Source organism: Paraphaeosphaeria sporulosa (assembly GCF_001642045.1).
Source record: "Paraphaeosphaeria sporulosa strain AP3s5-JAC2a unplaced genomic scaffold CC84scaffold_9, whole genome shotgun sequence".
NCBI lineage: Eukaryota > Fungi > Ascomycota > Dothideomycetes > Pleosporales > Didymosphaeriaceae > Paraphaeosphaeria > Paraphaeosphaeria sporulosa.
The window spans coordinates 1,535,727-1,561,645 of NW_017253368.1; the positions used below are offsets into that span (position 1 = coordinate 1,535,727).

Consider the following 25,919-nt stretch of genomic DNA (forward strand, 5'->3'; position numbering starts at 1 on the left):
TCGGGTTCCTGGCGGTTAGAGGATGCCTGCCTGCACCTGAATCTAGCCTATGAGAGCCTGGACTAGCACTTATTTTTATCAACACGGAATCACGCATCCTTATCACCTGCATGACACAACGATTGGGTACAGCGCTTCAGCATAGGATCAGTCTATGCAGTTAGCCAATCAGCGTTGACAAGGGATACGATCCCATCTGCGGCGGAAGGTGTTTTGAGATGGATAAATGCCCATCAATGCCCATCATTCGAAGGGCAGAGGATCTGGATCTTCCCATCGCACTCTTTGCAAGTCGTCTTCTACTCCCAGGCTGTGCCTACCTTTATTGCTTTAATCTACTTCAGTGCTGTGCACTAATCGCAACAACAACAAAAAATCATACTATTCCAAGCAACAATAATACACATCTGACAACATGCGATCAACAATCATCCTCGCCACTTTGGCTATTTCTGCCTTTGCCGCACCAGTTCAGAACGCTGAGAGCCGATCAGCAGCTCCCCTAGAGTCAAACTTCGAAGCCCGCCTTGCCGAGCCATGGACCAGGAAAGGAAGCGTCCGACGATCTGCTTCACCCGAGCCTTACGTCAGGGGAGGGCACAAGCGTGAGGCGTACGTCCGGGGGGGACACAAGCGTGATGCTGAAGACGAGGAAGAAGCCGATGTTGATGGACTCGTCACTCGGTACGTCAGGGGAGGGCACAAGCGCGAGGTTGAGGAAGAGGACGAGGAGCTCGAAGCCCGCTACGTACGCGGAGGTCACAAGCGCGAGGCCGAGCCCTACGTACGCGGAGGACACAAGCGCGAGGCCGAGCCCTACGTTCGTGGAGGACACAAGCGTGAGGCTGAACCCTACACTCGCGGAGGTCACAAGCGTGACGTCGAAGATGATGAGGAGGAGCTCGAAGCCCGCTACGTACGCGGAGGACACAAGCGCGAGGCCGAGCCCTACGTTCGTGGAGGACACAAGCGTGAGGCTGAACCCTACACTCGCGGAGGTCACAAGCGTGACGTCGAAGATGATGAGGAGGAGCTCGAAGCCCGCTACGTACGCGGAGGTCACAAGCGCGAGGCCGAGCCGTACGTTCGTGGAGGTCACAAGCGCGAGGCCGAGGAAGAGGACGAGGAGCTCGAAGCCCGCTACGTACGCGGAGGTCACAAGCGTGAGGCCGAGCCCTACGTTCGTGGAGGTCACAAGCGCGAGGCCGAAGCTCGCCCCGAGCCGTACGTTCGTGGAGGACACAAGCGCTCAACCTGGGCTAGCGGACTCATCGAGGCTTTGAAGGCTCGTGGCTTCAGCAGCGCTACCCTCCAGAACGCTCACTGAACGCCACGTATCAATTAGCCATGATTCTTCTCCGTTTCCAACACCTTCCCTGGAGTCCAACGTATGTTATTACCGTCACTTCATCTCGTAATAGTTTGTTGTTTTATTGTACATGCTTGGGAGGACAAGACCCTTCGCCGAAGAGGGCGATGCGGATGCCGAATGGGACGGAAAGTATACATGACTATGTAGACTAGTTGTCAATGAAAACCGTCCCATCAATTCTGCTCTCGATTGGCTCTTGTATGCATATTTTGACTTGCTCGCATCTCATTTTCCTGCCCTTAGGCCATTGAATGCTGGCGTGAATGCTGCCATCCCAATCGAAACATGAAATGCTTGTGTGGGTGACAGTGATCAGTTGCCTCAGTTCTGGGTTCGGGTGCGAAACATCAACTGTGTGCAAGGGTGACACAACAGACAACAAGTATCAGCCTGAGCGATCACCGCAACCGTCATAGGCGGAAACTTCATGCTTGCAAAACACCGCAGAGTTCTGCAATCACCGGCCGAGCAGCTGGCGAGCGATCTGATTCACTGCGGACAAGTATGTAAAACACCCTTGCAGTAAGACTTGAAGTCGGTGTATGGTGTATGCTAGTGGTCAAGCGCAGCCGGCAAGGGCATAAAAAGTCTCAGCTGGGTATGGCATTGTTCTGCTGTAATTAGTTTCTGGTCGATGCAGTTCAGTCGCATGACGGGAGAGACTAGCCATCGTGCGTAATCTAGCCGTGCATGCACGCAATGCCGATATGCGCAAACCATGAAAAATAGCGAATGCATGGCCCGAGACTGGTTGCTACGTCCCATGAGCCTGCTTCAAGTTGGGTTTTAATTTGAGAAGAGCTCACATACCGACTTATAGCGTTAGGATGTATAATTATCGGATAAGTCTTCTCATCTGCGGAATTGACGGACTTGAGCATCGCTGGTATATGAACGCCTTCAACTAGCCAATGCAAACGACCTTGAGCAGTGGGAATCCAGCCACACTGTAGCTTCTCTGTGAACAGTATGTCATGAACATTAGAGTAGTCATTCCATATTACTTCTACCAGACTTTGATGACAGGCTGTGATTGCATTTCGCGAATCTGAACCTGAGGCTATTCTAGTTTTTGGTCTGAAACGGTTGGTTCATTTCCCTTGAACATCTCACGGCCCCTTCAATATATCTCGAGGAATCCATATACTTTACACTTGGAGTGAGCAGTGCAAGTATGCCTTGAAGCGGTTCCCAATCGCAATGCACTGCCAAAGTATCACTGTACACCGAGTAATTACAATGCAGGTGTGCGCGCAGCATGAAAGGTGAGGACACCCCCGGGTGTCCACGATATTCACGGAAGGCGCTGCGGCGTAGTGCATATGGCCCGAGCCGAAGTGGAGTCCGCTATGTAGCGATTGGTCAAAGATATGCCAGCTGTCCACGGTTGACGCCATTTGCTTACAGCTTTCATCCGGCAGGTGTCGCGCACCCGGGCGCTTACATTGTGGCGGATTGTGGTGCAGGGTAGCCGGCGCCTACAGCATTGAGCCAATGAGCACTCTATGTTCCAATCTCTTTCTGGAATAGTTTGTTCGCGTCAGGACGTGATGTTTCCACATCACGTCGATTGCGTGTTACGATCGACTGAAGCCTTGTTAAACTTTGTGGCACAGCAAGCGCTTGTGTACTCGAGTCACTCGACCCACACTTGTGGTAAGACTTTCATGTTGATGCGGAGTCAACTGAGGATGTCATATAAATTTTTGGCATCTGCCATCTGCGGTAGGCCTCAAGAAAGCTTCCAGAGCAACAGAAACCTATCTTCTACATTGTCCATTATTTGTCTTTGCAGACAAGTTTCTGTTCAAAAGCAGTATCAGATTTGACTGCTTCCATCGCAATCCCAGCGCTGAGCAAGGTCACTTCCCACTACCAAAACAACGACAAACCAAACTTGGTCGCCTTCAATATGCGCGCCACTCTTATTGTTGCTGCTTTTGCGCTCGCTGTTTCCGCCGCTCCGGTTCCTCAGGCGAACTCTGGCAGCCAGATCGAAGGATCTGTATGTCTCAAACATCCTACCCTTTGACTATGTGCTAATAATGCCGTCCAGCTGGTTGAGGCACGCACATTTAGTTCGAACAAGGATGCACGAGACCTTAAGAAGGACGACACAGCACCGGCGGATGAACTCTCAGTCCGGTACACCAGAGGCGGAGGTTGGGGGAGAAGGTCAGCTGATCCGAAAGACTTCATCGGAATAAGACAGCCGAAGCCCCAAGCAGAAGCGGCTCCTAGGAACGAGCTATCACCCCGATCGGCTCAGCCAGAGCCGGAGCCAGACTACAGGAGCACTCGTCCTTGGCACTGGGAGGACAAAAAGGATGGTGTCTGCACAATTGTAATTGAATATCAGGAGGTCTCAGGGACTGGATAGTGGTATGCTGAGCCGGAGACTGTATACCACCGCGGTCGAAGCTATTGCGATGCTGGAGATGAGCAAGGTTCCAGAACAAGAGCAAAGAATGATACGTGGATGTGAAAAAGAGCCACGTGTGCATGAGCGAAGGACCTCTGGCTCCGATGGCAGCTCCGAGAAACGTGCCGCTCCCCCTCAAAAAATCCATATACCACCGTTGGAAAGCGCATGGCATTGATTGATCCCACAATCACTGGGTTTTGGAGTTCAAGAGTCACAAGGAGGAAGTCGATGATCGGGCCCATCTCAATCGAAGATGAGGTTGATAGACTCAGACTAAGCGCTGTATTTGGCTGAACGGGAGTCGCATTTGGGACCACAAGGTCGTGGAACAGATACCCGCAAAGCTCTTTTCCGCTTCATCCGCTATCTGTTCATGTGCTTGGTTATATTGAAAGCGAGGTCCTACATAATCTGCAAGCTCAAAACGCAAGCGCTTCCTCCCAAGCATCTAGTGCGTTCATCGCTCAACCAGTGATCCCAAAGTCGGCCGCTCGTATAGTCAGCGGGCTGATGGTGAAAGAAAGATGCCGTGGTCAACATCCGTACATCATGCACAAAATCTGTAGGCTTGCTCATGCATGAAGGCCTCGCAGGTCTTCAGGTTATGAGCGAACAATCGATATAACATGTCCTCAAAGGTAGGTGTTATTCATGTCACTACCACACCAGAAAATTTCATTGATATCATCACTGTCATATACTCCCAAAGTATAGGCGGCTGAAGTCACGCCAACTGGTATGCAGTGCTCCCAGGAGTGCCAATCAGAACCTTTTCACTGTCTGTATCCAGTTTATATGCTCAATGATATCTGTTGACTGTGATTGGTGTTCAATATCCGGCAAAGTTAAGCTGGGACAGACACAGATCATGCGGCTGCGGAGCTTTGGCCTTGTTGTGTTTCGATGCTACAGTCGGTCAGCCATACGAGATCGCCCTCGTGTAGATGAGATCATCGCGATCGAAATTTGTAAACAGATATGTACTCCAAAATGTCTGTATGCAACGCTGCTGAACATTCTAGTGTGCATTCACATCAACTAGTAGGCGTAGGGGGTTGCAACCTGTACATATCACATACTCTCAGTTATGACAGCCGAGTCCTTCGCTTCTGATCTCTTGTAGTACGCGCGTTTCTGCTCCCGTAGCGGGTCTCACTGATCAGTTCCGAGGATTGCAATTTCCTTCAAGTCTCCCTCATCATCAACTCCAGGTCTCGAGAATTACGGTCTAACTATATCACATTAAGCTATGTGTACTCCCCAATACTGAGGCGCTGGGTTATTGGTAAACCTCATGTCAAAGAGCTCAGAGCGTCTCTGACATCCCGATAGCACTGCGGCATGGCTCATGGACTAGCTACCATGCTCATGTACCCCATGGCCGAACTGACCAGTCACAGCTTGCAGACCCTAGATCTGTAGATCATTGCCATGGCGATGTCACTTGTGCACCTCTTCCGCTCCAAGCTGCGTGCATTGCATGAACAAGTGGATATTAAGGAAGCGCTGCGGCGTAGTCCCTATCATAGTCATGGGACGGGCCTGAAAAAGGACCGATCATGTTGTATCGGTCAACGGTTCATCGGCAGTCGATAATCGAAATGCTCTGTTTGCTAGGGTATTTATCCGGAAGGTACTTTGGACCCGGGCGCTTAAGATGTTGGCGGCTTCGATGGGTGGACCAATGATGCGCCTGGGCCTGATTCCGTTTGAGGCTAGATAGGCCCGATCGGGATGTGATGTTCTAAAAAACCGCATTAACGTCCAGGACGATCAACTCACAGCCTCATTCACCTGTACGGCGCAGCCAGCGCTTCGATACTCGAGTCACTTCTCCCAATTCTCGCTTGGTCGTTCATCAGGCCTTGTTCAAGATGTATAAAGTCATATTGTCGTCGTTTGTAGCAGGACAGAAACCCAACAATCTTTAAAAATCTTCTTCAATTCAAGGCTGTGCCTACTTTGACTGCTGTTTATAATTTCAAGTGCTGAGCACTAATTGCAAACCAAAAACACAAAACTCAAAACATCACTGGTCATCACAGCCATCATGCGCTCAGCTTTTATCGTCGCTACTTTCTCGCTCTCTATCCTCGCCGCCCCTGTTGCCGAGGCGAAGCCTATCTACAAGAGCAACGGAATTGGACAGAACGATCGCCCCGACCTCAATGGCAGAGTTCACCAACGTGATTTTCAAATGGAGGCACGCTCGCCTACCCTCAGCAGAAACAAGAACTCACGCGAGCTCGAGGTTGAGGCACGCTCTCCTGCCCTCAGCAGAAACAAGAACGCACGAAGCATCGATGATGAAGACAGGCTAGGGGCCGCGGAAGAGGCCGAAGCTCTATCCAACAGATCCGCCGACCCAGAACCCTTTGGACGTGGCTCTCACCCTCGATCCGCCGACCCAGAACCCTTCGGACGTGGTTCTCACCCTCGATCCGCCGACCCAGAACCCTTCGGACGTGGTTCGCACCCTCGATCCGCCGACCCAGAACCCTTCGGACGTGGTTCGCACCCTCGATCTGCGGATCCGGAACACTACTCCCGGGCAAAGCAGGGACGCGACGTTGAGGCCCGTTCTGCTGAGCCCGAGCCTGGCTACGTAAGGACCCCCCAGAAGCGAGCTGCGAAGGCCGAGGCGGAGCCTATCAACCGCATCTTTGGCGAGAGTGGAAAGCCACGAACGAGCAAGAACACCTTCTAAATTTTGCCAAGCAATCGAATCCACTCTGCATGCTCTTTCTTACTCGCGTGGAATTGTTACACGGTCGCGGATGAGGTATCCATCCGACACTCCTCTATATTTGGATCTTTTGGCGATAATTGTGATTGATTGAGAGGGACGAGAAGGCTGTACATACTTTGTGTAGCCTGCCAATTAATGCGATGACCTGTCTCAGCAACTTCACAATTCCCTCACGTACATCATTAACTGACTACTAAATTGCATAGAAGTGCTTGTAGAGCTGAGGTTTCACTCACATCTTGAATCCCATGTGAGCATCTGATGGTAACCGAGTGAGCTTACATGTCTGACATTTTGGTATGGTCTTGTCAGCCGTATCTCTTATAAGGAAAATTTCCATACGCCGTGCGCCCTCATTCCCTTGGCGCCTTTATTGGTGATGCGCTGGGCACAAAACATTGCTCAATGTGGTTGAGATGAAAACCCTCTTTCAAACGCCTCTTTATTAGGTACCAGCTTTTCACGCCGCAACCTCCGCCACAGCCATTCTCACGCCATCCGCCCTCTGCTCGCCCTCTCTCGTTGGTATTTCCCACATCCTCTGTATCTTCGGCGCATCCTCATGGTGCCCATGACACGGACACTTCTTCACACCCGCATACGCATTCATGAGACCCTCATCTCCATCTCCCTTCATAATATCGCGCAGCATGTCCTCGCTCGGCAGCTCTGGAGACGGCGGACCCTCCTCATCCGACGAGTCCTCTTCTGACGGCACAAGATCCGGTGGCTCCTGCGGCGGCTTCGCGGATCCGGAGGGGAATCGCATCAGCGACAGCTCGTCCTGGTCGTCGTCGCTGCTTATGTAGTCGTCTTCCTCCTCGTCTTCCTCGTCCTCGTCGCTGGCGTGCATCTCGCTGAGCCTATTTGGAGGCGGACTCGTCTTCCGCTTCGTCGGGCAGTTATTAGCGGCCTGGAACTTGATGCCAGTGGCATGGCTGGGTTGCTGGATTGTGGCGACTTCTTTTTCAATCTCGACTAATCGCAATGAGACCGAGTCAAGTGTGAGCGCGTGCCCGAGCATGAACCTCAGGTCTCTGTCCGGACGGTTTACGGCTAGGTGGAGCTTGCACTCGGCGGTGTGGGCGATGGACAGTGTCTCGCGGAGAGATGCCTTCCTCATGTTGGATGCCATTGTGTGCAATAGTAATCACATATAACGGCAAGAATTGTGGTGGTTGTCAGGCAGTCGTTGCTGTTATCTGCCAAGTATGGCGCCTGTTGGTGGAGGCGTGGGCTTTCAGCTTGTTGGTCCCGGCGACAAAGGAATCAGTGTAGGACGGATGAAGTCCGGAGCACCGCATGTAAGTATATGTGCCTCGGCCCGTGCTACCTAACCCGAGAGGTGCGAAGGATGAGTCAACTCGACATCGCTAGAGTTGCTGAGTGAGGGCATTGCTTATGAATCTCACGGTCCCTGCAGTCGTGATTGGCCGGAAGGATAGTCAGGGCTTTCCGTCAAAGAAAGCTGCGTGACATCACGGTCCCAAACAATACCTACTGAAGCGAGAAACGCAGTTACGTTTGTCATCTCCGCGCGACGTTTGCAGCTTGTTGTGCGCACCGTCCGGCTTGGTGAACGCCGTTGAGGTGCTTGGGTGAAGGTTCTTCCTACTTCCTACTTCCTCATTAAGATTACCATGAGCAATTGCCATACATCACAGTAACTGATAGCAAAAGTACTCTTTTTACGGCTTTGAGGTTTGCTGATCTAATATTAAATTAGAATTTTATAGTTGTATTGTAGTGTATTCCTACAGGACTAGGTGTACACAAGGAACCCTTTTTTTGTGCCAGCCCTAGTGCTTGTACATGCAGAGATCACCGGAACGGATTTACGCAGACCTAATAGACTCTGACCAATTTAGTACATCCTGTCTGCGGTTCAGCGCCTCCGATGACGCTTGTGCTAGAACGGAGGAATAGTTTTCTTACATCAGTTCCACCTTACGAGCTCACCAAAGTGCAAAATCGACTGCATGCAACGGGTTTCCTACTTTCCCGTGGAGTCTGCGCTACGCCCTAGACCTTGCATATACATGGTTCATCTGGACAGACTGGAAATCGCATGACCTGAAGTCAATCACCACGTTAATGTATCAAGTTAGCATCCATACGCTCGCTGTCATCACTGCCCAATCATCACGGACAACTCATAGGAAATTGTGTAGGCGATTGTTCATCCTCAGCACATAACTGTTTTGCTTTTGAACTGCAATTCACATCACAAACGAAATACCCATCCCCAAATGTACCACTCCATGTACCACCAACCTCAAGCACACCACTATGGTCCGCCTTCCTCTCGGCCCCTCCCCTCCCTCGCTATCACACCTACCCACGCCCGCCACTCTTCCTCCTGCTCGACAAGCCCTCAACACAACCCCCAGATAACAACTTCATCAAAACGGGCGAGCGCAAAGACCCCTCCCGCATCAACATCCACGCAGACGAGTAATCCCACTCCGGCAGGTACCCCATAGTAGCTGCACAGTCGGAAGCCGCTTTCGGCGGCGACGCGAGCTCCGCACGCAGCAAGGCTATGGCGGGGAAGCGCAAAATGGTGAGCCCGTTGGGACTTAGTCCTGCGACGCCGGCGCTAAGTGAGAGGGTTGAGAGTGTTAGTTCACCATCTTTGCCTTTTTTTGACTTTTGGCGTCGGGGGAGAAGGAAGGGGAGGGGTGTGATGCGGTGAATGCAATGGTGCTAATATGGAACGGAAGAGTTGAGAAGGCGGTTGAGCGGACAGAAGGGGTGCGCTGGGGGCCCGTGATGACGAGGAAGAGGAAGATGGTGGTTTTAAGAGCGAGACTGATTCTGAGACTGTGAAGCATAAACCCCCGCCGGGCAGCGTTTGAGGGCAGGCATAGTGGCTTTGTATACGGCGTTAGCATGGAAATGTTTAGGCGTTTGTTGGTCGTTGGGAGCATTGGAATTCAGCATGGATGACAGTATCAGCGTCTTTGTAAGATGAATTTGGGATTCGAGTAGGGAGAGGTATCGATGAACTGGCTCCAACGCCTCCTGCTTGTACGCTAGTACAGCGTTTCCGTCTGCCAACGCCTGGAAATGCACTTGCCGTGCGAAAATTCCGTGAAATTTACCACTGGGGTATACCTGGTTCAATCCGAGTGGACTTGACGCCTCGCGAACTGAATGTCGTTAATTAGATCCTCTCGCCTTCCTCGTTCTCTGGTATTGCCGTCCACTGGCACACCAAATGTTAGCAGCGCAATTCAATCATATTAATCTCAAACATGTCCCTCGTCCCCCTCTTTCTCACCTCCTCCGACTTCTATCGCCACTCGCTTGTTGTGCCGCCTGTTGCGCAGCCTCGTGTCCCAGCTCAGCCCTCAGCGATTTGAGCTTGCTCTCCGTGTCTTCTCTCTTCTTGTTCTCCTCTTCCAGTGCCTTCTCGACCATCTGCATCTTCGCCTTGAGCTGGTTCATCAGCTCGGCTTCTTGCTCCTGGCTGAAAGGTATGTCGTCGCCTCCCTTCTCCGGCAACTGCGCACTCCGCTCGCCGTTGGGAAACCCGCGCTTCGGCCGTCCATTGGGTCCCGTGCTCATGCTCGAGGTCTTCTTACCACCCTTCGCGCCCAGCGCAAGATAGCTCCATTGGTCGTCCGCGGTGAGCGCCTCGTACAGTGCCTCGGTGGGTTCATTAAACTGCACCACCTCCAGGTACTCGCTCCTCACACAGCCTGTCCTTTCCTGCTCGGCCTGCAGCTTCTCGTCGCCGTACTTCTCCAGCTGCAGGAAGTGCTGCCTGTACTGCGCCTTCTCGCCGCTGATGGGCTGGAAATGCAACCGTATGTCGATGGTGAAGCCGCCCCAGCCGGTCTCGGTGACCTGGAAGGGCGGGTTGTCGCATGTGCGGAGCGGGTTCTCGTAGGTATTGAATATCTTAAATTGCACCTTGTTCAGCCAGGTTGTGAGGGAGGGGTCGCCGTCGGGCTGGCGCACGTAGACGGTCCAGCGCTTGGTGTGGTCGTCGGGCACGCCCTTGGGACGGTCGGGATGGCCCACGGGTGGGAGGGCCCAGGCTTCGGAGCCGATGACTGTGCGTGTTAGGGAGGTTGCGCATGGATGTTGAAGCTTGCGTACTGATGTTGCGACTCACGCGCTTGTTCTGCGCGTTGTTAGCTCGCGATCATAGTAGGACATGCGTGCCTTTGCTGACCTTGACGCGCTTGTTTGCTGCGGGGGCGGGCATCTTTGCGAGAGCGCGCCGCCGCTGCGTCTGCTAAAGTCCGGGATGGTCGAGTCGCGGAGCGTCCGAAGTAGAAATGGGGTCGCGCCAACGAATGCTAAATGTCGGTCGGTGCGCCGTGTGGGAGGAACTCCCAAGCTATGTTGTTGAGATGCTGAGCAGCTTACATGGCTTCCAAAATCTGGGGCTCGCCGCGGGAGTCTTGGCAGCAGTCGCGTGGGACCCTGGCCTGGTCCCGCCGTTGGTGGATAGCTTCGGAGGAGTGACCTCACCACTCGCCATTTTGAGCCGCAAGTCTCGAGCTTTCCTTCCTTTGCTCTCGACACAACAATGGCCTCAGCAGCAAAGAAGAAGCTCGTAGTCTGCGGCGGCAATGGCTTCCTCGGTGAGTCCTGCAGCAATTGATTCAACTTCCAAGTTCTTTCATCACGCGCAAACAAAGTCTCACGAGACTGTTGGCCGCGAAGCTCCCTGAGTTACCCCACGATGAACGCTACACATACCAATTCTACTAGTATCGCATCCCACGTTCTACCGCTAACCGCCCCCTAGGAAGCCGCATCTGCCGCGCCGCCATCCAACGCGGCTGGGCCGTAACCTCCATCTCGCGCTCCGGGCAGCCCACCTGGTCCGCCGTAACCTCCTCGCCCACGGCCCCCTCCTGGTCGACCTCCGTGTCCTGGGAAAAAGGCGACATCCTCGACCCCTCCACATACACCGCGCACCTCGCCTCCGCCACCGCCGTAATCCACACCATGGGCATCCTCCTCGAAGCAGACTACAAGGGCGTCGTGTCCGGCCGCGAGTCCCCCATCTCCGGGCTGCAGCGCGCATTCAGCGCGACGAAGGCGGGCACGCAGAACCCGTTTGAGCGGAAAGAGGGGGAGGTGTTGAAGCCGCAGGAGAAAGACGGGCAGTTGACGTACGAGGTTATGAATCGGGATAGTGCGGTGAGTCTGGCGAAGGAGGCCGAGGGCAAGGGCGTCGGGACGTATTTGTATGTGAGTGCGGCGGCGGGGGCGCCTGTGCTGCCGAAACGGTATATCACGACGAAGAGGGAGGCCGAGGATATTATCGGGAGCAGGTTTCCTGGCATGCGGAGTGTGTTCATCCGGGCGCCGTTCATGTACGATTCGAGCCGGACGTTTACGCTGCCGATCGCGGCGGCGGGGGGTGTCGCGGCGATGGTGAATAGTGCTGTGGGGGGGCGGTTGACTTGGTTGATGGGTGCGGGCGGGATTAAGCCGCTCAAGGCAGATACGGTTGCGGATGCGATTGTGGAGGCGCTGGAGGATGAGGAGGTTAAGGGGCCGGTCGAGGTGGGGGAAATTGAGAAGCTGGCCACGAGGGCCTGGAGGAAGAACATGTTGTAGGGTATCAAAGACAGGAGTTTGGGGAATGTACGATGATGGTTGTAGATATAGGCTTTCGACTCGGCGTCAAGCATTGCATATTATTTGTATTGCGCTCGTGCGCGCAACTACTCATTGTCAGATGAGACCCCTTCTAAGCGTCTGGGTTCGGTTTAGAAGCTTCGTGCATGCCTCTGTTCTATCCAGCCCAGACAAGTAAAGGGCCGGATCTCTCGACACGGCACTGCGTATCGACTTCGTGAGCTTTCGTCTACTCGTCGTTAGTAAGTTGTACATCGATGTTTTGTAAGGCCAATAGCGAAACCAACGACTCTCAGTGCTCTCTTTGATCCGCAAAGCAACCCCACAGCCAGGGCCACAGGAAAGCTATTCGGCGACATCTATCTCCAGGCGCCCGTCAGACGGGCTATCCTGCGAAAACCACGCCCTGACAGACGTCCAGAAGTGCCGGGCTTTTCTTCGTCACGAGTCCAACCTTCCACCTAGCGAAATATCAGGAACAAACTTACTCTGTACGATCGGAGTCCAACCATGGACCAACAACATCGAAGAAGCGGACTGTAAACGCGTGCGATGGATCCCCTCACTTCTTCCGCGACGACTGCGACACCATCTTCTTCTTCACATGCTTGGGCATCTTCTCCTTCCGCTTCTCGCGCTTCTCCTCCTTGACCGCCTTCTTGTGCTCGCGCTTGACATCTTTGTCCATGTTACGCTTCCCCCTCGGGGTTCCCTTCTCAAACCTGCTTTCGTCATCTTCGTCTGACGTGCCCTCTGAATCACTCCCTTCATGCGACGCATCAGATTCATTCTGTGACACCGTTGTCCCGTCCGTAGCCTTGCCAGCCAATAGTCCCTGGTAGATGAGCTCGTTGCCCTGCCCGCTGTTGACGAGCTCGGCGTCGCGCTCGATGTCGTAGACCTGGTCAAGCGTCTGGGGAATGTACTGCTGGCGGAAGACCTCCTCGTCGTTGTCCTCGCGCAGCTGGTCCTCCTCATTCATAGCGTCCTTCTTCTCGAACATTTCCCGGACGTACTTCTCCATGTCGGCGGGCTCCTTGCCGCCTTCCTCGCCCGTCACGAAGATGAAGACTTTGCGCTCGGAGAGCACGTTGACGTTGCGCGTGCGGAAGAAGTCGGACACGTTCTTTACGTCCATGCGCAGGAACTCGAGGGAGCGCGGGTGGTCGTGCTCGACGGACTGCGAGACGTCGATCATGTAGAGCGTGTTCTCATGGTAGAGGAGGTTGTACTCGCTCAGATCGGCGTGGACGAGGCGGCACGTCTGGTACATGGTGCGCATGTAGCCCAGGAGTTGGATGTATATGCTCGTCCACTTCTGCTCCTCCTCTTCGGCTGTGAGGCCCTCGAACTTGACGTCGCGGAGCCGAGGGGCGGGCCAGCCCTTCTTGTCGCCGAGGAAGCTCATGACGAGGACGTGCAGGCGCAGGTATAGAGGCTCGGGAGCCGGAATGCCAGCGTTGTATATCCGTCTGAGATTGCGCATCTCCTTCTCTGCCCATACCTTGACCATGGCGCGGTTGTTGCTCTTGTTGTAGCCTGTACGGAAGCGGAACTCGCCCGTCACGTACTTGTCGCGGTCCTTGAAGACCAAGATGGACGTCTTGTACACCTTGATCGCTCGGTGCAGTGGCTGCGCGTCGTCTTCGGGGATGGTAGCGGCATGGTACACATTCGCCTCCTTTCCAGTAGAAATGACCCCGTTGATCTCGGACACAATGTTGCGGTTTAGCAGCTGCAGCAGGATCATGCGTGTCCGCGGGTCCAGCACCTGCTCGCTCGTGGCCCGGTCAGCCTTGTCCTTGTCTCTTGATGGTCCTCCACCCATGCCGGCCATTCTGTTGTCGAGACGTATTCGGCTTGCATGTTTCGACAGCAACGCCACTTGGTCGTCTAGAGAGGCGCTGGTGTTCGCGGAAGGTTTTGATTGTTTCTGGGTGTTCGGGCCAGCCACGAGTTCGGGGACCTCATCGTCGTCAGACGGGTAGAAAAGATCTTCAATATCGCTTTCGCCTTCTTCGCCAACAATCGGCTCGTTCGTGGTAGGCACGGTGGATTCGGTGCTCGCCATGGTTGCGCGCAGTAATGATCGAGTAGCGTGTGGCGAAAATACAGGTGTCAATGCTGCGGAAAGTTATGTGAGGGTCGAAACAGTTGCTTGTGAAGTCGTGCTGGTACTACTGAAAGGCGCGGACGTGGCAGTGATATATAGTGGCGGCGGTATGCAACAAATCGTGACTCCGAGGCGCGAGGGGCATAAAAAGTTCGGTGAGAGTATCGATAACGCGCCAGTGGGCACTAGCGGGCAGTATAGCGGGGTTGATCAGCCTTACAGAGGCGGTCTGCCTACCCCTCCAACCTCGCTCTTGTGTGCCTCGGTGGCCCTGACGATCAGAATGATCAACTATGAGTCGAGAAGGTTGTTATTTCTCTTCCTGACTGCCTAGCTTCCACCTAACTTCCGCGGACTCCAGACATTTCCGTCGCCACATACGCTTCGACTCATCCTAGCTGCTTCCACCATCATTATCTAGATGCCAACGCAGTCTGCATCATGCGTCTCAACTAAAGTGAAGATGTCACGCTGTCAGGTACCCACCGGGCTAGCAGCACGATCTAGCGCCGCATCCGCTGGAGGCGTTAGGAGCAGGCTTTCAGTGAAATCCACGGTAGCCACGTCTTCGAACCTCGCATCACAGGGGGACACTTACTACTTGACTTCTAGAGCACACCTGATCATGTGTTAACTCCCTCTATGTTTCAATTATGGCATGGTAACTTGATAGTCCATCCCGAATTCTTATAGCGACTACATTGCCTATCGAAAACAGGCAGCGCAGCCAAAGCAGACGGGATTATTGATGTCTTTGCCCCTGCAAGAACTCATCTGGTTCTCCCCCGCCCAAGTCCATGTCTACTCCCGTCGTCCATCATCACAGGAGAATGCATTCGGAGCAAATTGTACTGAAGTAAAGAATTCATAAGCGTTGACTTACCTATACAGTATGTGGTGACAGTTTTGTCCGTGTGTGATTACTTCTCCAGTATCTATTGTTGGACATTTTCGCCTAGACACAACTACGTACTTGCTCCTGTCATGCCTTCAGAAGCTCTTCGCGGTCAGTCGCCACCAGCCATCCTTTCGTCAGAGAATTCGTATTCCGAATCAGTCGCACTCTGTCTAGGTGGTTGGAAGTTCGGAATCATTGCAGCTTCAGTTGGATAGCTAATCCCTCCTCCGCGCACTCACGCTTCGAGTACTCGTCACTTAGTCATCTATGACCTCAATTACGGTCAGGCGTAGGCACTGGAACGATGACTCATGAGGGCCAAGAGCCTGTAGCATAGCGAGATAGCGCAATCGGATCTCTTTCGTGTCTCGGTGGCATACGGCGGTACGCATAGCGTCGGCTTTCGTGCGAAATTCAGTGGCTCACATCCTTCTCTTGACCCTGACCAGTGCACGCTCCACGACGTTACGGCCTAGCTGTGGAATGCTCTTGGCCACGAGATCAGCGTCGTTGGCCTCTTCGCCCTCTTCCATGTCCTGCTCATGCGGAACCGCAACAGCTCGCACCTCGTAGCGTCTGGGGGGATCTCGCAGACCAGGCCAGATGTCTAGTGGTAGGAAGTCTCCTTGAGCGAGAGTAAACTGCTCGCGCGCGCGCTCGTCCTCGGCGTGCAGCCTGTCCAGCTCCTTTTGCGCTTCTTCAGCCTTCCGCTTCGCTTTGTCATGTCTCCGCCTGCGTGATGCTATCTCCACCAGTAGCTCGGCATATGCCAGATCAAATCGCTCATAGAAGTCGCGCTGGTTTTCCCACTCCTCGATTCCGTTCAGCAGTGTAGGTCGTGTGTCATCCAGCCACGAGGTGTGGAAGGCTCTGGAGGTGGCAATGTGACCCTTGACCTCCCTTGCAATGTTCGCTATCATCTTGAGGACACTGCCCAAGGCCGAATCCTCATTGCGAAGATGAGTGATGTGATTGTCGATTTGAGATAGCAGGTACGACATCTCGGAACCGTGTTCGCGAATCTCGGTTACGACATCTTCAACTTCTTGGGCGTCTCTTTCCAGTACACTCAGCATCTCCTGGCGCTCTTCTTCCGAAATCGGCTCAGGAGGAGGACCGTGATCATCGGCGGATGGCAACGAGGCATCACCGGTAGCCTGCGTCACAGCAGCAGCGCCGCCTTCGGTGTGTCGAAGAGCCGTCACACATAAATCGTAGTGTTTGACAAGAGATTGGAAAGCTTGTGCAGCCTCTCTCGCGTGTCCTTCAAGATCATGGTACAAGCTGGGAATGGGGCTCGGGATGGAGTTTGTGACGGGCGTCTTCGGGACGTTGATGATGGAGGACTGGAGGTTCTCGAGCGAGGTATCGAAAGCGTCGGTGCTCTCCTCAAGCGTCGAGTGAACATCATTGTATCTGTCTATGCAAGCTCTGAGCGAGTCCTCGAGAGCGGACACGGTCGTGTTGTCGATGAAATCGTAGAGGTGTTTCTGCGGCGTGCCGGAGGGCTGAAGAGCAGACTCTATCGGCGTCTCGCGCAACACGGCGAGGGTCGACTTCAAGCCAGCAAACGAGGTATCTAGGTCATGTAGCAGTTGCTGGCTGGTTAGTCCTCTCATATCGCGCATAGAGAGATGGAGATACCTTGAATTCAGCCTGCACGTCGCCCTCGACGACGTCTATGCCGCGACGCACAGCCTCCAGCGCGTCCACCTGCTCCTCAACCATGTTCCTGATGGACGTGTTTTTGGCGGCGAGAACGGCGTTCTCTTCCAGCAGCTCGCGCGCCGACGTCACGATGTCGTTGGCGCGCCATAGTATTGTCTGCGTCTGCAGGGAGCGCTTCGAAGCTACAAAGTGGGTCACGAGGTCCTCGAGCGTCTGCGGTCTGTTTGGGTGAAGGGACCTCTGGGAGTTCGCGCTGGTGGTGGACGATGCCGGGGACGGGGGAGAGGCCATCGCACGCGGCTGATTGTCAGTTGCAGGGAGTACAGCCTGGAGTATATGACGGCGCAGAGATCAAGTCACATCTTCTCCTGCATGCATTCGACGCGTAAACACTAACGATGCGCGCTGGTGGAGGGCATTGTCGGTGGTGAGAGCTCAGGCAACAGGCGCATGTAACAGTAGGCACGCTTGCAGCATCGCGGCTGTCGGCGGTGGAGCAGCGAAGGGTGTGGGGCGCGGCGCGGCTGGCGGCTGGCGCCTCTCGTGCCAGGGTTCCGCGAGGAAACGCGCGCCAATCAATGCCGACGTGCAGTGTTTTGCCTGCGTGGGAGCATACAACCACTGAAGCGTGATGTGAGCACTGTGGCAGCGTTCGACCACGGTCGGGCTGCGGCGCAGAGCCAGCACGGTGCCACGGCGCGGGCGGTACAATTTGGTCCTGTTCTGGCCGTTGGGCGCGGGCGATGGCGTCTGCCGGGCTTCTTGATTGCGTGCTCTGAGGTGCTCGGCGGCGACTTCCTGCTAGTCAAGTCATCGTGCCTGCCCACGTCCCCCACACGCTGCACCGTCCGAGCCAGCACCCAGGCAGTCTGCGCGCAAAAGGAACACCAGCACCTGCTGTTATCTTCGCGCGCCCGGCCAGCGCCCATATAGCAGCCCTCCGCCCCGCGACCCGGCGCCGTGGTCCCCCGCCGTCTCGCTCACCGCTTGTGGAGCCGCAGGACCCTGGGCAAGACAGCACGCCATCTTGGGAAATATCTCGTCTTCTGCGCTGCCCGGCCCAGCTTCCATGAGTGAGCCACTGCCGGGACCTTCATAGGGACCCTCTCCCTTGCGCCATCGCCCCGAACCCTCCAGAATGGCGTCAAATATCACTCATGTCGCCGAACCTTGCGCAACCGACCCGACCTCTCTCCCGCCATCGCACAACCCTCCGACGCGGCGACGGCTTTCGTGGCGCACGTCCGTTTCGCAACATTCTGACATCTTGCGCGATCACCCTTCCGGGGTACATGATCCCCACACCGCTCTAATGCTGGGCCACGACCACGAAGGCCTTAGCGATCGCGTGCGACACCGCAGAGGGGAGGACGGGGAACAAGACACCGACCAGAACACTTCTTTCATGAACAAGAACACTTCAAACAAGATCGAAAAGATGATCGCGCCCTACCTCGCCCAGCACATACCCCAGCAGTACAACCCCCTCGGCGGCGGAGCAGAGCCGCATGTCTCGGGCCACACCAACACAAAGTACTGCTACCGCCATCGACCCGACATGCTCTGTAGGAAGCAAGCAGACGAGCCGACCATGGAGCAGCTGCAGGATGTATGTACGACGGACCAATTGTCGCAGGCGTCGCTAACAATGCAAAGGAACTCGGGAGAGAGTCGCAAAACGACCAGCAGAGCATCGCCAACGTGTGGTCCCTCTTCTCCGCCGCACCTGCCAGACAACGAAACCTCATGCTCCAAGGCATCCTCTCGACGTGCTGCTTCCCCCAGCTTTCCTTCATCTCCTCCAACGTCCGCAACCTCATCAAGATCGACTTCCTCTCCGCACTCCCTCCGGAGCTCGGCTTCAAGATTCTGTGCTACCTCGACACAACCTCCCTTTGCAAAGCCGCACAAGTCAGCCAGCGATGGAGACAACTCGCAGACGACGATGTCGTATGGCACAAGATGTGCGAACAGCACATTGACAGGAAGTGCACAAAGTGCGGCTGGGGTCTGCCTCTACTAGATCAACGGAGACTTCGCACTGAGAAGAGGCGCATTCAGCTGCGTGCTTCTGGCCGAGGACTCAACGAGTGGTCGCCCGACATCGACATCACCCCTGCCGTAGATGGACCCACCCCGCCAGCCCCTCTGGTCTCTCACACGTCTGACCTCTCCGAGACGACCTCCGGATCCAAGCGCTCTGCTGAAGATGACCCTTCATCGCCAGAGTCATCGTGCAAGCGCCCTTGCACCACGCAAGTATCTCTTCGTGACCAGCAGGCGTCCTACTTCGACCAGCCAAAGAAGAGGCCGTGGAAAGACGTGTACAAGGACCGCTTCAAGGTGGGAACCAACTGGAAATACGGACGCTACTCCACGCGTGTCTTGAAAGGGCACACGAATGGCGTCATGTGCCTCCAATTTGACGAGCGGACGCTCATCACCGGATCCTACGATAACACCATCAAGGTCTGGGATGTCAACACGGGCACTGAAATCCGCACCCTTAGAGGACATCGACTCCCCGTACGGTGTTTGCAGTTTGATGATGCGCGACTGATAACTGGAAGCTTGGACGGTACCATGAAGGTATGGGACTGGAAGACTGGCGAATGCAAGACGACGATCCCGGCTCATGAAGCTGGAGTCATCGGATTGCATATGGTGGATAAGCTGTTAGCATCAGGATCTGCGGATCACACCATTGCAGTCCATGACCTCGGCACAAAGCAGAAGTTCCGACTGCGTGGTCACGAGGACTGGGTCAACTCTGTCAAGATTGATTTGCCTTCTCGCACGTTGTTTTCTGCGTCCGATGACCAGACTGTCAAGCTTTGGGATCTCGACACACGGACCTGCATCAAGACGTTCGAAGGTCACGTTGGCCAGGTCCAGCAAGTACTTCCTCTTCCCGCCGAGTTCGAGATTGACGAAGCGGATTTCCTGCCCAACGCACACAACGACTCTGATACGGCATCGCTCGCGTCAGAGAACCTGAACTCAGGCTCTTCGTTTGAGGCTACGAACACTGAGACTTTCTTCCCCAACGACCCGGATAGGCCGGCTCCGCCAACTTACATGCTCACCGGATCGCTCGATGGAACGATCCGCCTCTGGCACGTTCCCTCTGGCCGCACCATTCACCGCTTCTTCGGCCACATTGAAGGTGTTTGGAGTCTCGCTGCCGATACTCTACGTCTTGTTTCTGGAGCTGAAGACAAGTTGATCAAGATCTGGGATCCTCGCACCGGCAAACACGAACGCACACTATCCGGCCACGAGGGCCCAGTAAACTGTGTGGGTCTGAGCGACTCCCGACTCATCAGCGGCAGCGAAGATGGCACCGTGAGGGTGCACTGCTTCGTTAGCGAGGGATGAGCAGGCAGCGCGAGTCATTTGCATTTGTTACCTTGATTCTAGCGTTTGATACCTACCTGCCAGCATGGTGTTCTCGGGTATTCCACTTTCGTGAATCTATTTGGCAAAATTTGGGTGGGTTATGGACACAGGCATGGGCGGCGTCCCAGCACTGCGGAATGGAAAATTCGGCGTTTGGGGACGCTTGCAAGCATTGCAAGCAAGGCGTGGAATTGTTTTGTTCTATTCACTGCTACGGCATAGTGAATTGATTTGCAAGCTTTATATTTACGACTGTATAATATCATATGTTGCCCTCACTTTGTTCCCGAGAACTACGAGCAGGACGTGTGCGCCGAGGGCGTCGTGTGCTACGCAGCACATATGCCCCCGGGATGGTGTGCGATGAGACCATCGGTGTACTCTGATCGAGCGAATTGGCATTGAAGAACAACCAAACACCTCACCCGGGGACCGTAGCACACATGGCGTTCGGTTTCATGTATTTTACGTACAAGTACCATAGATCCTCCTAGCTTGTAAGACGGTTAGCCTGGGGCACTGTTTGTTTGAGGCATTTTCAACACCCGAGCACGGTACCACGTGAGCGAGACTACCGCGGGGTCGTCTACACCCAAAGAGTGTTCGTATGCGGGATTTTTGGAGTACTTCTTGAGTAAGAGGAGACTGTGTGAAAGAACAGTGTCTTCGAAGCGGGGGTCGAACGAAGTCCCGAGGGCTGCCTGCGTGGACTTGGTGTACGCACACTTGGACGCCGCAGCGAAGAATCTCTTCTTGCCACGATACGCGATTACGCCTCGAGGACTGATACAAGGGGGTCTGCCATCGCGGCAGAGAAAGGGTCGCGCAACGTCGTGGTCAGTCGCCACAAACGGTGCCGCATTCCGCAGTGCTGCGAGCAGCTTCGACCGCAGCACCACGCCAAATCCGCACACCACACCGCGTACCTCGCCCCACGATCGATATACCACTCCGTCTCCGCCTCGCCCCTCGCCTCCTGCACGCCCTGCCGAATCCAAAACCACCACCGGCTCTGACCACCACACCCATACCGATATAATGTCCTCACCACCCCCCTCTCCCCCAACGTTCACTATCACCACACCGATAACTCCGCCAAGGCACGCTGGGTCGTCCACGCACTGCGTGCAGATTGAGAAGCATGAGGTGCGGTGCAGTTCGAGGGAGGCGGAGCTGTACTTTTTGATGGGGTTTAAGCGCGTGGGTGGGGGTGTGGGAGGGCTGGGTTAGGGTGATGGATGGATGGAGGGGATGAGGGTAGGGATGGAAGTGTGGATGGGGCATGTAATGGAGGAAGGGGAGGCGCGGCCCGGCTCGGCGCTGTCTTCAAAGAATCTCTGCAAAGGTCCATGTATATGGGAGGAGTTGGGATGGTATGGCTGGTTCGGATTGGTGTTCTTGGGATTCTTCAGCGTGGGCGTTGTTGGGAAGTTTGGAGAGGAGTTTGGTGTCTTCGTTGCTTCAGATTGGTGTTTTTGGACTTTTAAGCATGGGTGTCTTTGGGGACGAGTTTGCGAGGGAGGGAGGGGGGTTGGTGTTTCCGGAAAAGCTGCAGGAGCTCGAAACGAGTTTTCGGATCTGGAGGCTACATTCGCTGATATGGTAGATGAATAAATGAGACGGTGCCAGCCTTCCAGCGGCAATCATTGTTGCTAGGGTATAAGATGCAATGACTGATCCTCCCTTTCATACAATCGTAGAAAACTCATGAACAAGAAGAATATCCGGAGGCTCCTCCGGGCTTTTAGGGTCTTTTCAATGCACTGCGCTCTCCGGCTTCCGTCCGTACACAAAGTAGAACCGGATATACATGTGCAGGTTTTTGTCTCGTACTTCTTCGCGCACCTTTGCAATGATGATCTTGCATTCTGTTTCGCTCCAGCCCAAAATTTTCCCGAGAAAGCCCAATGTGTACGGTTCGATGCCTGGCGACGTGTGAGTGTGGTGCCCGCGGAGGACTCGCGCGAGACGTACCTATCACCATGTGCTCGCGCTGGTAGCGGCCAATCTCCTTCATCTTTGGATCCTTCGGCCACGGCCCAATGGGGACCTGCGACAGGGTCAGCAATCATTCGGATGCGCGCAACGCTCAGAGCAAACGTCTCGCCCGAGTCCCCCGCAGTCTCGCTTATCGTGGGGCGTAAGACGTTGCATATCAAAAGTACAGACCTTTACTATTTTCTCGTGGACGTCGACAAAACCCGCGCCCAACAACCGCTCCTTGAGCGTGTGCCCGACTTTTATGACCTTGCCAAACTTGGCGGCTGCATCATTGCAGAGCTGCTGCCAATCCCTCAGATTGTGTGCACGCTCTATGGTGCCATCGTCGCTCTCGACCCACGCCATGGGCTCCTGGAACTCTAGCCACCCGCCGGGTTGCAAGTTCTCATAGCACTGCCTGCACAGCTTCTCCCAGTCATTGATGGCGCCCGACAGCCCGCGCGCATGGATCAGATCGAAGCGCTCGTGCGGGCTGTACACCCATTCGCTCTCGGCATCGTCGATGTAGAACTTTACGTTGGGCGGCACCCAGCTGGGCTGGATGGGCGACAGATCGGTGCCGAGGACCTCTGAGCCTGGGTTCTCGTCACCAAAATCCAACGCCCATATGCCGGTGCCGGTGCCGATGTCAAGTACGCGCGCCGGCGCGATGGGCGCCGCGAATAGCTTCCCGTCGAGCAGCAGCAGGAAGATGTGGTGCAGCAGGTCGAGGCGGTCCTGCTCGTCCTCGTCGTTGGGCAGGACGTACGCGCCGCTGCGATAGCCATGGTACCGGCGGCCGTTGGAGTACTCGTAGTTGAGGATGGACGAGGCCAGCGACGTGCTCGCGCTGGACTCGCCGTCAAAGGCGGAATCTGCGTCGCTGTCGGACGGCGTCGCAGTGTCGGCCTCGAGGGTCGTCACTTCTTGGTTCGCGTCCTGATCGGCGGGCGCTGGCACTGGCGGCAGCTCCTCCGCAGACGGTGCTGGAGCTGGTGCGGGAGCTGGATCGGGCGCCGCGGGCACGCTTGTGGCGGCCGACATGGCGTCTTTCAATGCGCAGGCTCCTCAGTGCTCACAGCCCTGGCGAGCTCTTCGCAGGGACAGGTGCGAGGGATTGTGAATGGCGTGTCGCCAATAAAGTCGGCACAGTTCCCCCTCGAGTCCCAGTTACTCGTCAACACCAGTTGGCCCCATTTGTCGGGCGTCCGGCCGACGCTCCATACGGCCTGCAAGCCAGCAATACCGGTAGTCGCCAGCGCGTTTCCGATGCGGCGCCGTCCCTCCTGTCACTGAATTGGCGCCCGGATGCTCCACACGCGGAGCTCCACGCGGCAAGGGCTTTCCCGCTGGCGGCGCATTCCCTCGGCTGCTAAGGCCGTTTGAGGGCCATTCACCCGCGCGAAAAGCGCGACAGCAAACCACGACCAAGCAACATTCCGACGCTGCAGGAGTAGCGCCCTGTGCGCTTGTCAGTTCCCGCGGTTTGACAAAATGCCACCTTCGTCCCCCTCGGCAGGACCCTTGGAAGCCGCAGACTGTCTGAACCACGGCTACGGCTCGTGTCTCCATGGCCTCAACCTCGCTGACGGGCGTCGCCGTTGTCGCCTTCGCCGTGTATTGGGCTGGTCTGGTGCTATATCGGCTGTTTCTCCACCCCCTCGCCAAGTTTCCGGGGCCTCGTTTGGCCGCAATAACGCCTTGGTATGAGGCCTACTACGAGATCATTCGAAATGGCCAGTACTCGAAGAAGATATCGCAGTTACACGATCAGTATGGTGTGTGCGCCCCCGATGTCGCATGTGCTCGCGCGGTAGATGGCTGACACTGTCTCAGGGCCCATTGTAAGGGTCACCCCCGGAGAACTCCACATTAGGGACTCGCGCTTCTTCGAGAGCGTGTACCCCAAAAATGTACATCTCCACAAAGAAGGATGGGACAAGCGCTTCGGCAGCGAGGGCGGCTTGCTCCCAACACCTGATGCTCAAGTCCACAAACGGCGCCGTGCAGCTCTGAGTCCTATGTATGCAAGCCCCTTTCGTGGGTTTCTGCATGATAGAATGCAGGGCATCCTTGGCTACATTACGTTGTGCTCACGATGCTTCTTAGGTTCTCTCGGAGGTCCATCATAGAGTTCATCCACATCATCCATCGGCATGTGGAGACGTTTGCGACTCGCATGCAAGAGTTTGAGGGTCGCAAGGAGCCTTTGAACCTTACGCATGCCTTCCCCGCGTTGACCGGAGATATCATCATGGATTACTTCTTCGGGTTCAACTATGCCCAGCTTAAGAACCCGGAATTTGCCTCTTTTCATGAGGCTTTCATCAAGATCGGATCGACGGGCCACGTGGCGACGCAGTTTCCTGCAATCTTCCCGGTGGGTCCTGGTGTTACCCAAGTCGTTCTAACTGGACTGACTTGTGTCAGATTATGAACTCGATTCCGGACGGCATTACTGCGTGGCTGCAGCCTGCAGCTGAGCCCCTGTTAAAGTTCAAGCGTGTAAGTTGTCAGCTAACCGTAGCCTTTACATTGAATCTAAACAGGTACAGGATCAACGGGAAGTAATCGCCCGTACTTTGAGAGGCGATGATGTCAAGGTCAATGATGCGCAAAAGACCATCTTCCAGGAAATCTTGGGCTCCAAACAGCTCCCACCGGAAGATAAGACGCAGCAGCGGCTCGAAGATGAAGGTGAGAAGACCACATGAGGCAAAGGTCCCCGGGCTGATCCATTGGCAGCCCAGATTGTTATTGGAGGCGGTGTCGAAACGACGGCTTTCGCCCTTGGCATTGCTGCCTTCCATATCATCAACAAGCCTGAGATTTATAAGCGACTTCACGCCGACCTTGTCAAAGCTTTCCCGAACCGCGCCACCCTTGAGCTTCAATCGCTTGAGCAGATGCCCTACCTGAGGGCCTGTATCATGGAAGCCGTGCGCATGGGCTACGGCCTGAGCGCGCGCAACCCGCGAACGCACGACAAGCCGTTGCACTACAAAGAGTGGATCATTCCTGCCGGCACGTGTATCTCTCAGAGCATCCCTGACGTGAGCCATGATGAGGCTCTCTTCCCGCAATCTCGCGAGTTCATCCCAGAGCGGTGGCTGGACGACCCGAAGACGAGCGATGGTATCCCGCTGGATAGATTTATGGTCTCGTTTGGTCGTGGCACGAGGTCCTGTTTGGGAATCACGTGAGTATCCCAACAGCTGTCCCCGATTGCTCCTACGTTTGCTAACAGGTCGCAGTCTGGCGTGGACGGAGCTTTACCTTACTCTCGGCATGATGTTCCGCCGCTTCAAATTCGAGCTCTTTGAAGCTGACGTTACGGACGTTGAGATGGCCCACGACTATTTCATCCCCGTCACCAGCCTCAAATCGAAGGGCGTGAGGGTTTTCGTCACCTCTGCGGCCGATTAGAGGACTGGGGTGTGGCCAGGACACGGCGTCGAATCCAGGCCTGGGACGACGTGCGCATGGAGTTATGATATAGTTATCGAAAGCGATGATACCCTTCACGTGTGTACTTGTTCCAAATGACAATCTATGAGCATAAGACAAGAGCTAGTAGGCGTGTTCCAACACCATGGTTTACACATTTGGTATCCTGACGTAAGACAGCGGGGGTAACCTATGGTTACAGTGGTGACCGAAATTGGTTTCTGGTTCCTATACTTCGGCTATTCTGCGCGCACGGCCGCT

The 25,919-nt window shown here is 55.0% G+C and overlaps 12 protein-coding genes across 12 annotated transcripts; 7 read left to right on the top strand and 5 right to left on the bottom strand.

Annotated features, from left to right (window-relative positions):
• The first annotated feature begins 91 nt into the window (after positions 1-91).
• CC84DRAFT_1167498 (uncharacterized protein) lies at positions 92-1,490 on the top strand. Its single transcript, XM_018179187.1, has one exon. The coding sequence runs from the start codon at positions 416-418 to the stop codon at positions 1,325-1,327; it is 912 nt and encodes a 303-aa protein (XP_018032816.1). The 5' UTR covers positions 92-415; the 3' UTR covers positions 1,328-1,490.
• A 1,537-nt stretch (positions 1,491-3,027) lies between these two features.
• Positions 3,028-3,773, top strand: CC84DRAFT_1022325 (uncharacterized protein). The gene is made up of 2 exons (XM_018173386.1): positions 3,028-3,377; positions 3,429-3,773. Exons 1-2 carry the CDS (start codon positions 3,285-3,287, stop codon positions 3,750-3,752), a joined length of 417 nt encoding a protein of 138 aa, XP_018032817.1. The 5' UTR covers positions 3,028-3,284; the 3' UTR covers positions 3,753-3,773.
• Positions 3,774-5,689: 1,916 nt separating this feature from the next.
• Positions 5,690-6,729, top strand: CC84DRAFT_1167501 (uncharacterized protein). The gene has a single exon (XM_018179188.1). The coding sequence runs from the start codon at positions 5,848-5,850 to the stop codon at positions 6,502-6,504; it is 657 nt and encodes a 218-aa protein (XP_018032818.1). The 5' UTR covers positions 5,690-5,847; the 3' UTR covers positions 6,505-6,729.
• Positions 6,730-6,969: 240 nt separating this feature from the next.
• CC84DRAFT_1208456 (uncharacterized protein) lies at positions 6,970-7,681 on the bottom strand (the record flags this gene model as incomplete). The annotated part of the gene is made up of 1 exon (XM_018182162.1): positions 6,970-7,681. One exon carries the CDS (start codon positions 7,679-7,681, stop codon positions 7,007-7,009), a length of 675 nt encoding a protein of 224 aa, XP_018032819.1. The 3' UTR covers positions 6,970-7,006.
• Positions 7,682-9,825: 2,144 nt separating this feature from the next.
• Positions 9,826-10,762, bottom strand: CC84DRAFT_1098865 (yeats-domain-containing protein; the record flags this gene model as incomplete). Its single annotated transcript, XM_018174792.1, has 3 exons — positions 9,826-10,607; positions 10,654-10,678; positions 10,736-10,762. The coding sequence occupies 3 exons, from the start codon at positions 10,760-10,762 to the stop codon at positions 9,826-9,828; spliced, it is 834 nt and encodes a 277-aa protein (XP_018032820.1).
• Positions 10,763-11,025: 263 nt separating this feature from the next.
• On the top strand, positions 11,026-12,209 carry CC84DRAFT_1167503 (NAD(P)-binding protein). Its single transcript, XM_018179189.1, has 2 exons — positions 11,026-11,144; positions 11,312-12,209. The coding sequence occupies exons 1-2, from the start codon at positions 11,090-11,092 to the stop codon at positions 12,130-12,132; spliced, it is 876 nt and encodes a 291-aa protein (XP_018032821.1). The 5' UTR covers positions 11,026-11,089; the 3' UTR covers positions 12,133-12,209.
• A 183-nt stretch (positions 12,210-12,392) lies between these two features.
• Positions 12,393-14,456, bottom strand: CC84DRAFT_1022366 (putative extragenic suppressor of the bimD6 mutation). The gene has a single exon (XM_018173387.1). It carries the CDS (start codon positions 14,222-14,224, stop codon positions 12,716-12,718), a length of 1,509 nt encoding a protein of 502 aa, XP_018032822.1. The 5' UTR covers positions 14,225-14,456; the 3' UTR covers positions 12,393-12,715.
• A 1,130-nt stretch (positions 14,457-15,586) lies between these two features.
• On the bottom strand, positions 15,587-17,123 carry CC84DRAFT_1099255 (uncharacterized protein; the record flags this gene model as incomplete). The annotated part of the gene is made up of 2 exons (XM_018174814.1): positions 15,587-16,762; positions 16,809-17,123. 2 exons carry the CDS (start codon positions 17,121-17,123, stop codon positions 15,587-15,589), a joined length of 1,491 nt encoding a protein of 496 aa, XP_018032823.1.
• An 847-nt stretch (positions 17,124-17,970) lies between these two features.
• On the top strand, positions 17,971-20,210 carry CC84DRAFT_1099286 (sulfur metabolite repression control protein-like protein SconB; the record flags this gene model as incomplete). Its single annotated transcript, XM_018174818.1, has 3 exons — positions 17,971-18,180; positions 18,247-18,441; positions 18,489-20,210. The coding sequence occupies 3 exons, from the start codon at positions 17,971-17,973 to the stop codon at positions 20,208-20,210; spliced, it is 2,127 nt and encodes a 708-aa protein (XP_018032824.1).
• A 1,258-nt stretch (positions 20,211-21,468) lies between these two features.
• Positions 21,469-21,874, top strand: CC84DRAFT_1167507 (uncharacterized protein). Its single transcript, XM_018179190.1, has one exon. It carries the CDS (start codon positions 21,519-21,521, stop codon positions 21,843-21,845), a length of 327 nt encoding a protein of 108 aa, XP_018032825.1. The 5' UTR covers positions 21,469-21,518; the 3' UTR covers positions 21,846-21,874.
• Positions 21,815-23,499, bottom strand: CC84DRAFT_1167508 (S-adenosyl-L-methionine-dependent methyltransferase). Its single transcript, XM_018179191.1, has 3 exons — positions 22,401-23,499; positions 22,206-22,281; positions 21,815-22,156 (listed from the first exon to the last, which is right to left on the bottom strand). Exons 1-3 carry the CDS (start codon positions 23,253-23,255, stop codon positions 21,987-21,989), a joined length of 1,101 nt encoding a protein of 366 aa, XP_018032826.1. The 5' UTR covers positions 23,256-23,499; the 3' UTR covers positions 21,815-21,986.
• Positions 23,500-23,781: 282 nt separating this feature from the next.
• On the top strand, positions 23,782-25,637 carry CC84DRAFT_1220782 (cytochrome P450; the record flags this gene model as incomplete). The annotated part of the gene is made up of 7 exons (XM_018183200.1): positions 23,782-23,989; positions 24,048-24,234; positions 24,321-24,591; positions 24,642-24,716; positions 24,767-24,908; positions 24,957-25,410; positions 25,466-25,637. The coding sequence occupies 7 exons, from the start codon at positions 23,782-23,784 to the stop codon at positions 25,635-25,637; spliced, it is 1,509 nt and encodes a 502-aa protein (XP_018032827.1).
• Positions 25,638-25,919: the final 282 nt, after the last annotated feature.

What these genes read in the sequence shown, in the direction of transcription:
- CC84DRAFT_1167498 (XM_018179187.1), top strand. Translation starts at nt 416, where the DNA reads ATGCGATCAACAATCATCCTCGCCACTTTGGCTATTTCTGCCTTTGCC.
- CC84DRAFT_1022325 (XM_018173386.1), top strand. Translation starts at nt 3,285, where the DNA reads ATGCGCGCCACTCTTATTGTTGCTGCTTTTGCGCTCGCTGTTTCCGCC. An exon ending in GCAGCCAGATCGAAGGATCT is followed by an intron (nt 3,378 to 3,428) that starts GTATGTCTCAAA and finishes AATGCCGTCCAG; the next exon opens with CTGGTTGAGGCACGCACATT.
- CC84DRAFT_1167501 (XM_018179188.1), top strand. Translation starts at nt 5,848, where the DNA reads ATGCGCTCAGCTTTTATCGTCGCTACTTTCTCGCTCTCTATCCTCGCC.
- CC84DRAFT_1167503 (XM_018179189.1), top strand. Translation starts at nt 11,090, where the DNA reads ATGGCCTCAGCAGCAAAGAAGAAGCTCGTAGTCTGCGGCGGCAATGGC. An exon ending in CGGCGGCAATGGCTTCCTCG is followed by an intron (nt 11,145 to 11,311) that starts GTGAGTCCTGCA and finishes ACCGCCCCCTAG; the next exon opens with GAAGCCGCATCTGCCGCGCC.
- CC84DRAFT_1022366 (XM_018173387.1), bottom strand. Translation starts at nt 14,224, where the DNA reads ATGGCGAGCACCGAATCCACCGTGCCTACCACGAACGAGCCGATTGTT.
- CC84DRAFT_1167507 (XM_018179190.1), top strand. Translation starts at nt 21,519, where the DNA reads ATGGAGGAAGGGGAGGCGCGGCCCGGCTCGGCGCTGTCTTCAAAGAAT.
- CC84DRAFT_1167508 (XM_018179191.1), bottom strand. Translation starts at nt 23,255, where the DNA reads ATGTCGGCCGCCACAAGCGTGCCCGCGGCGCCCGATCCAGCTCCCGCA. An exon ending in TCCACGAGAAAATAGTAAAG is followed by an intron (nt 22,282 to 22,400) that starts GTCTGTACTTTT and finishes ACCCTGTCGCAG; the next exon opens with GTCCCCATTGGGCCGTGGCC. An exon ending in GCGCGAGCACATGGTGATAG is followed by an intron (nt 22,157 to 22,205) that starts GTACGTCTCGCG and finishes ACACGTCGCCAG; the next exon opens with GCATCGAACCGTACACATTG.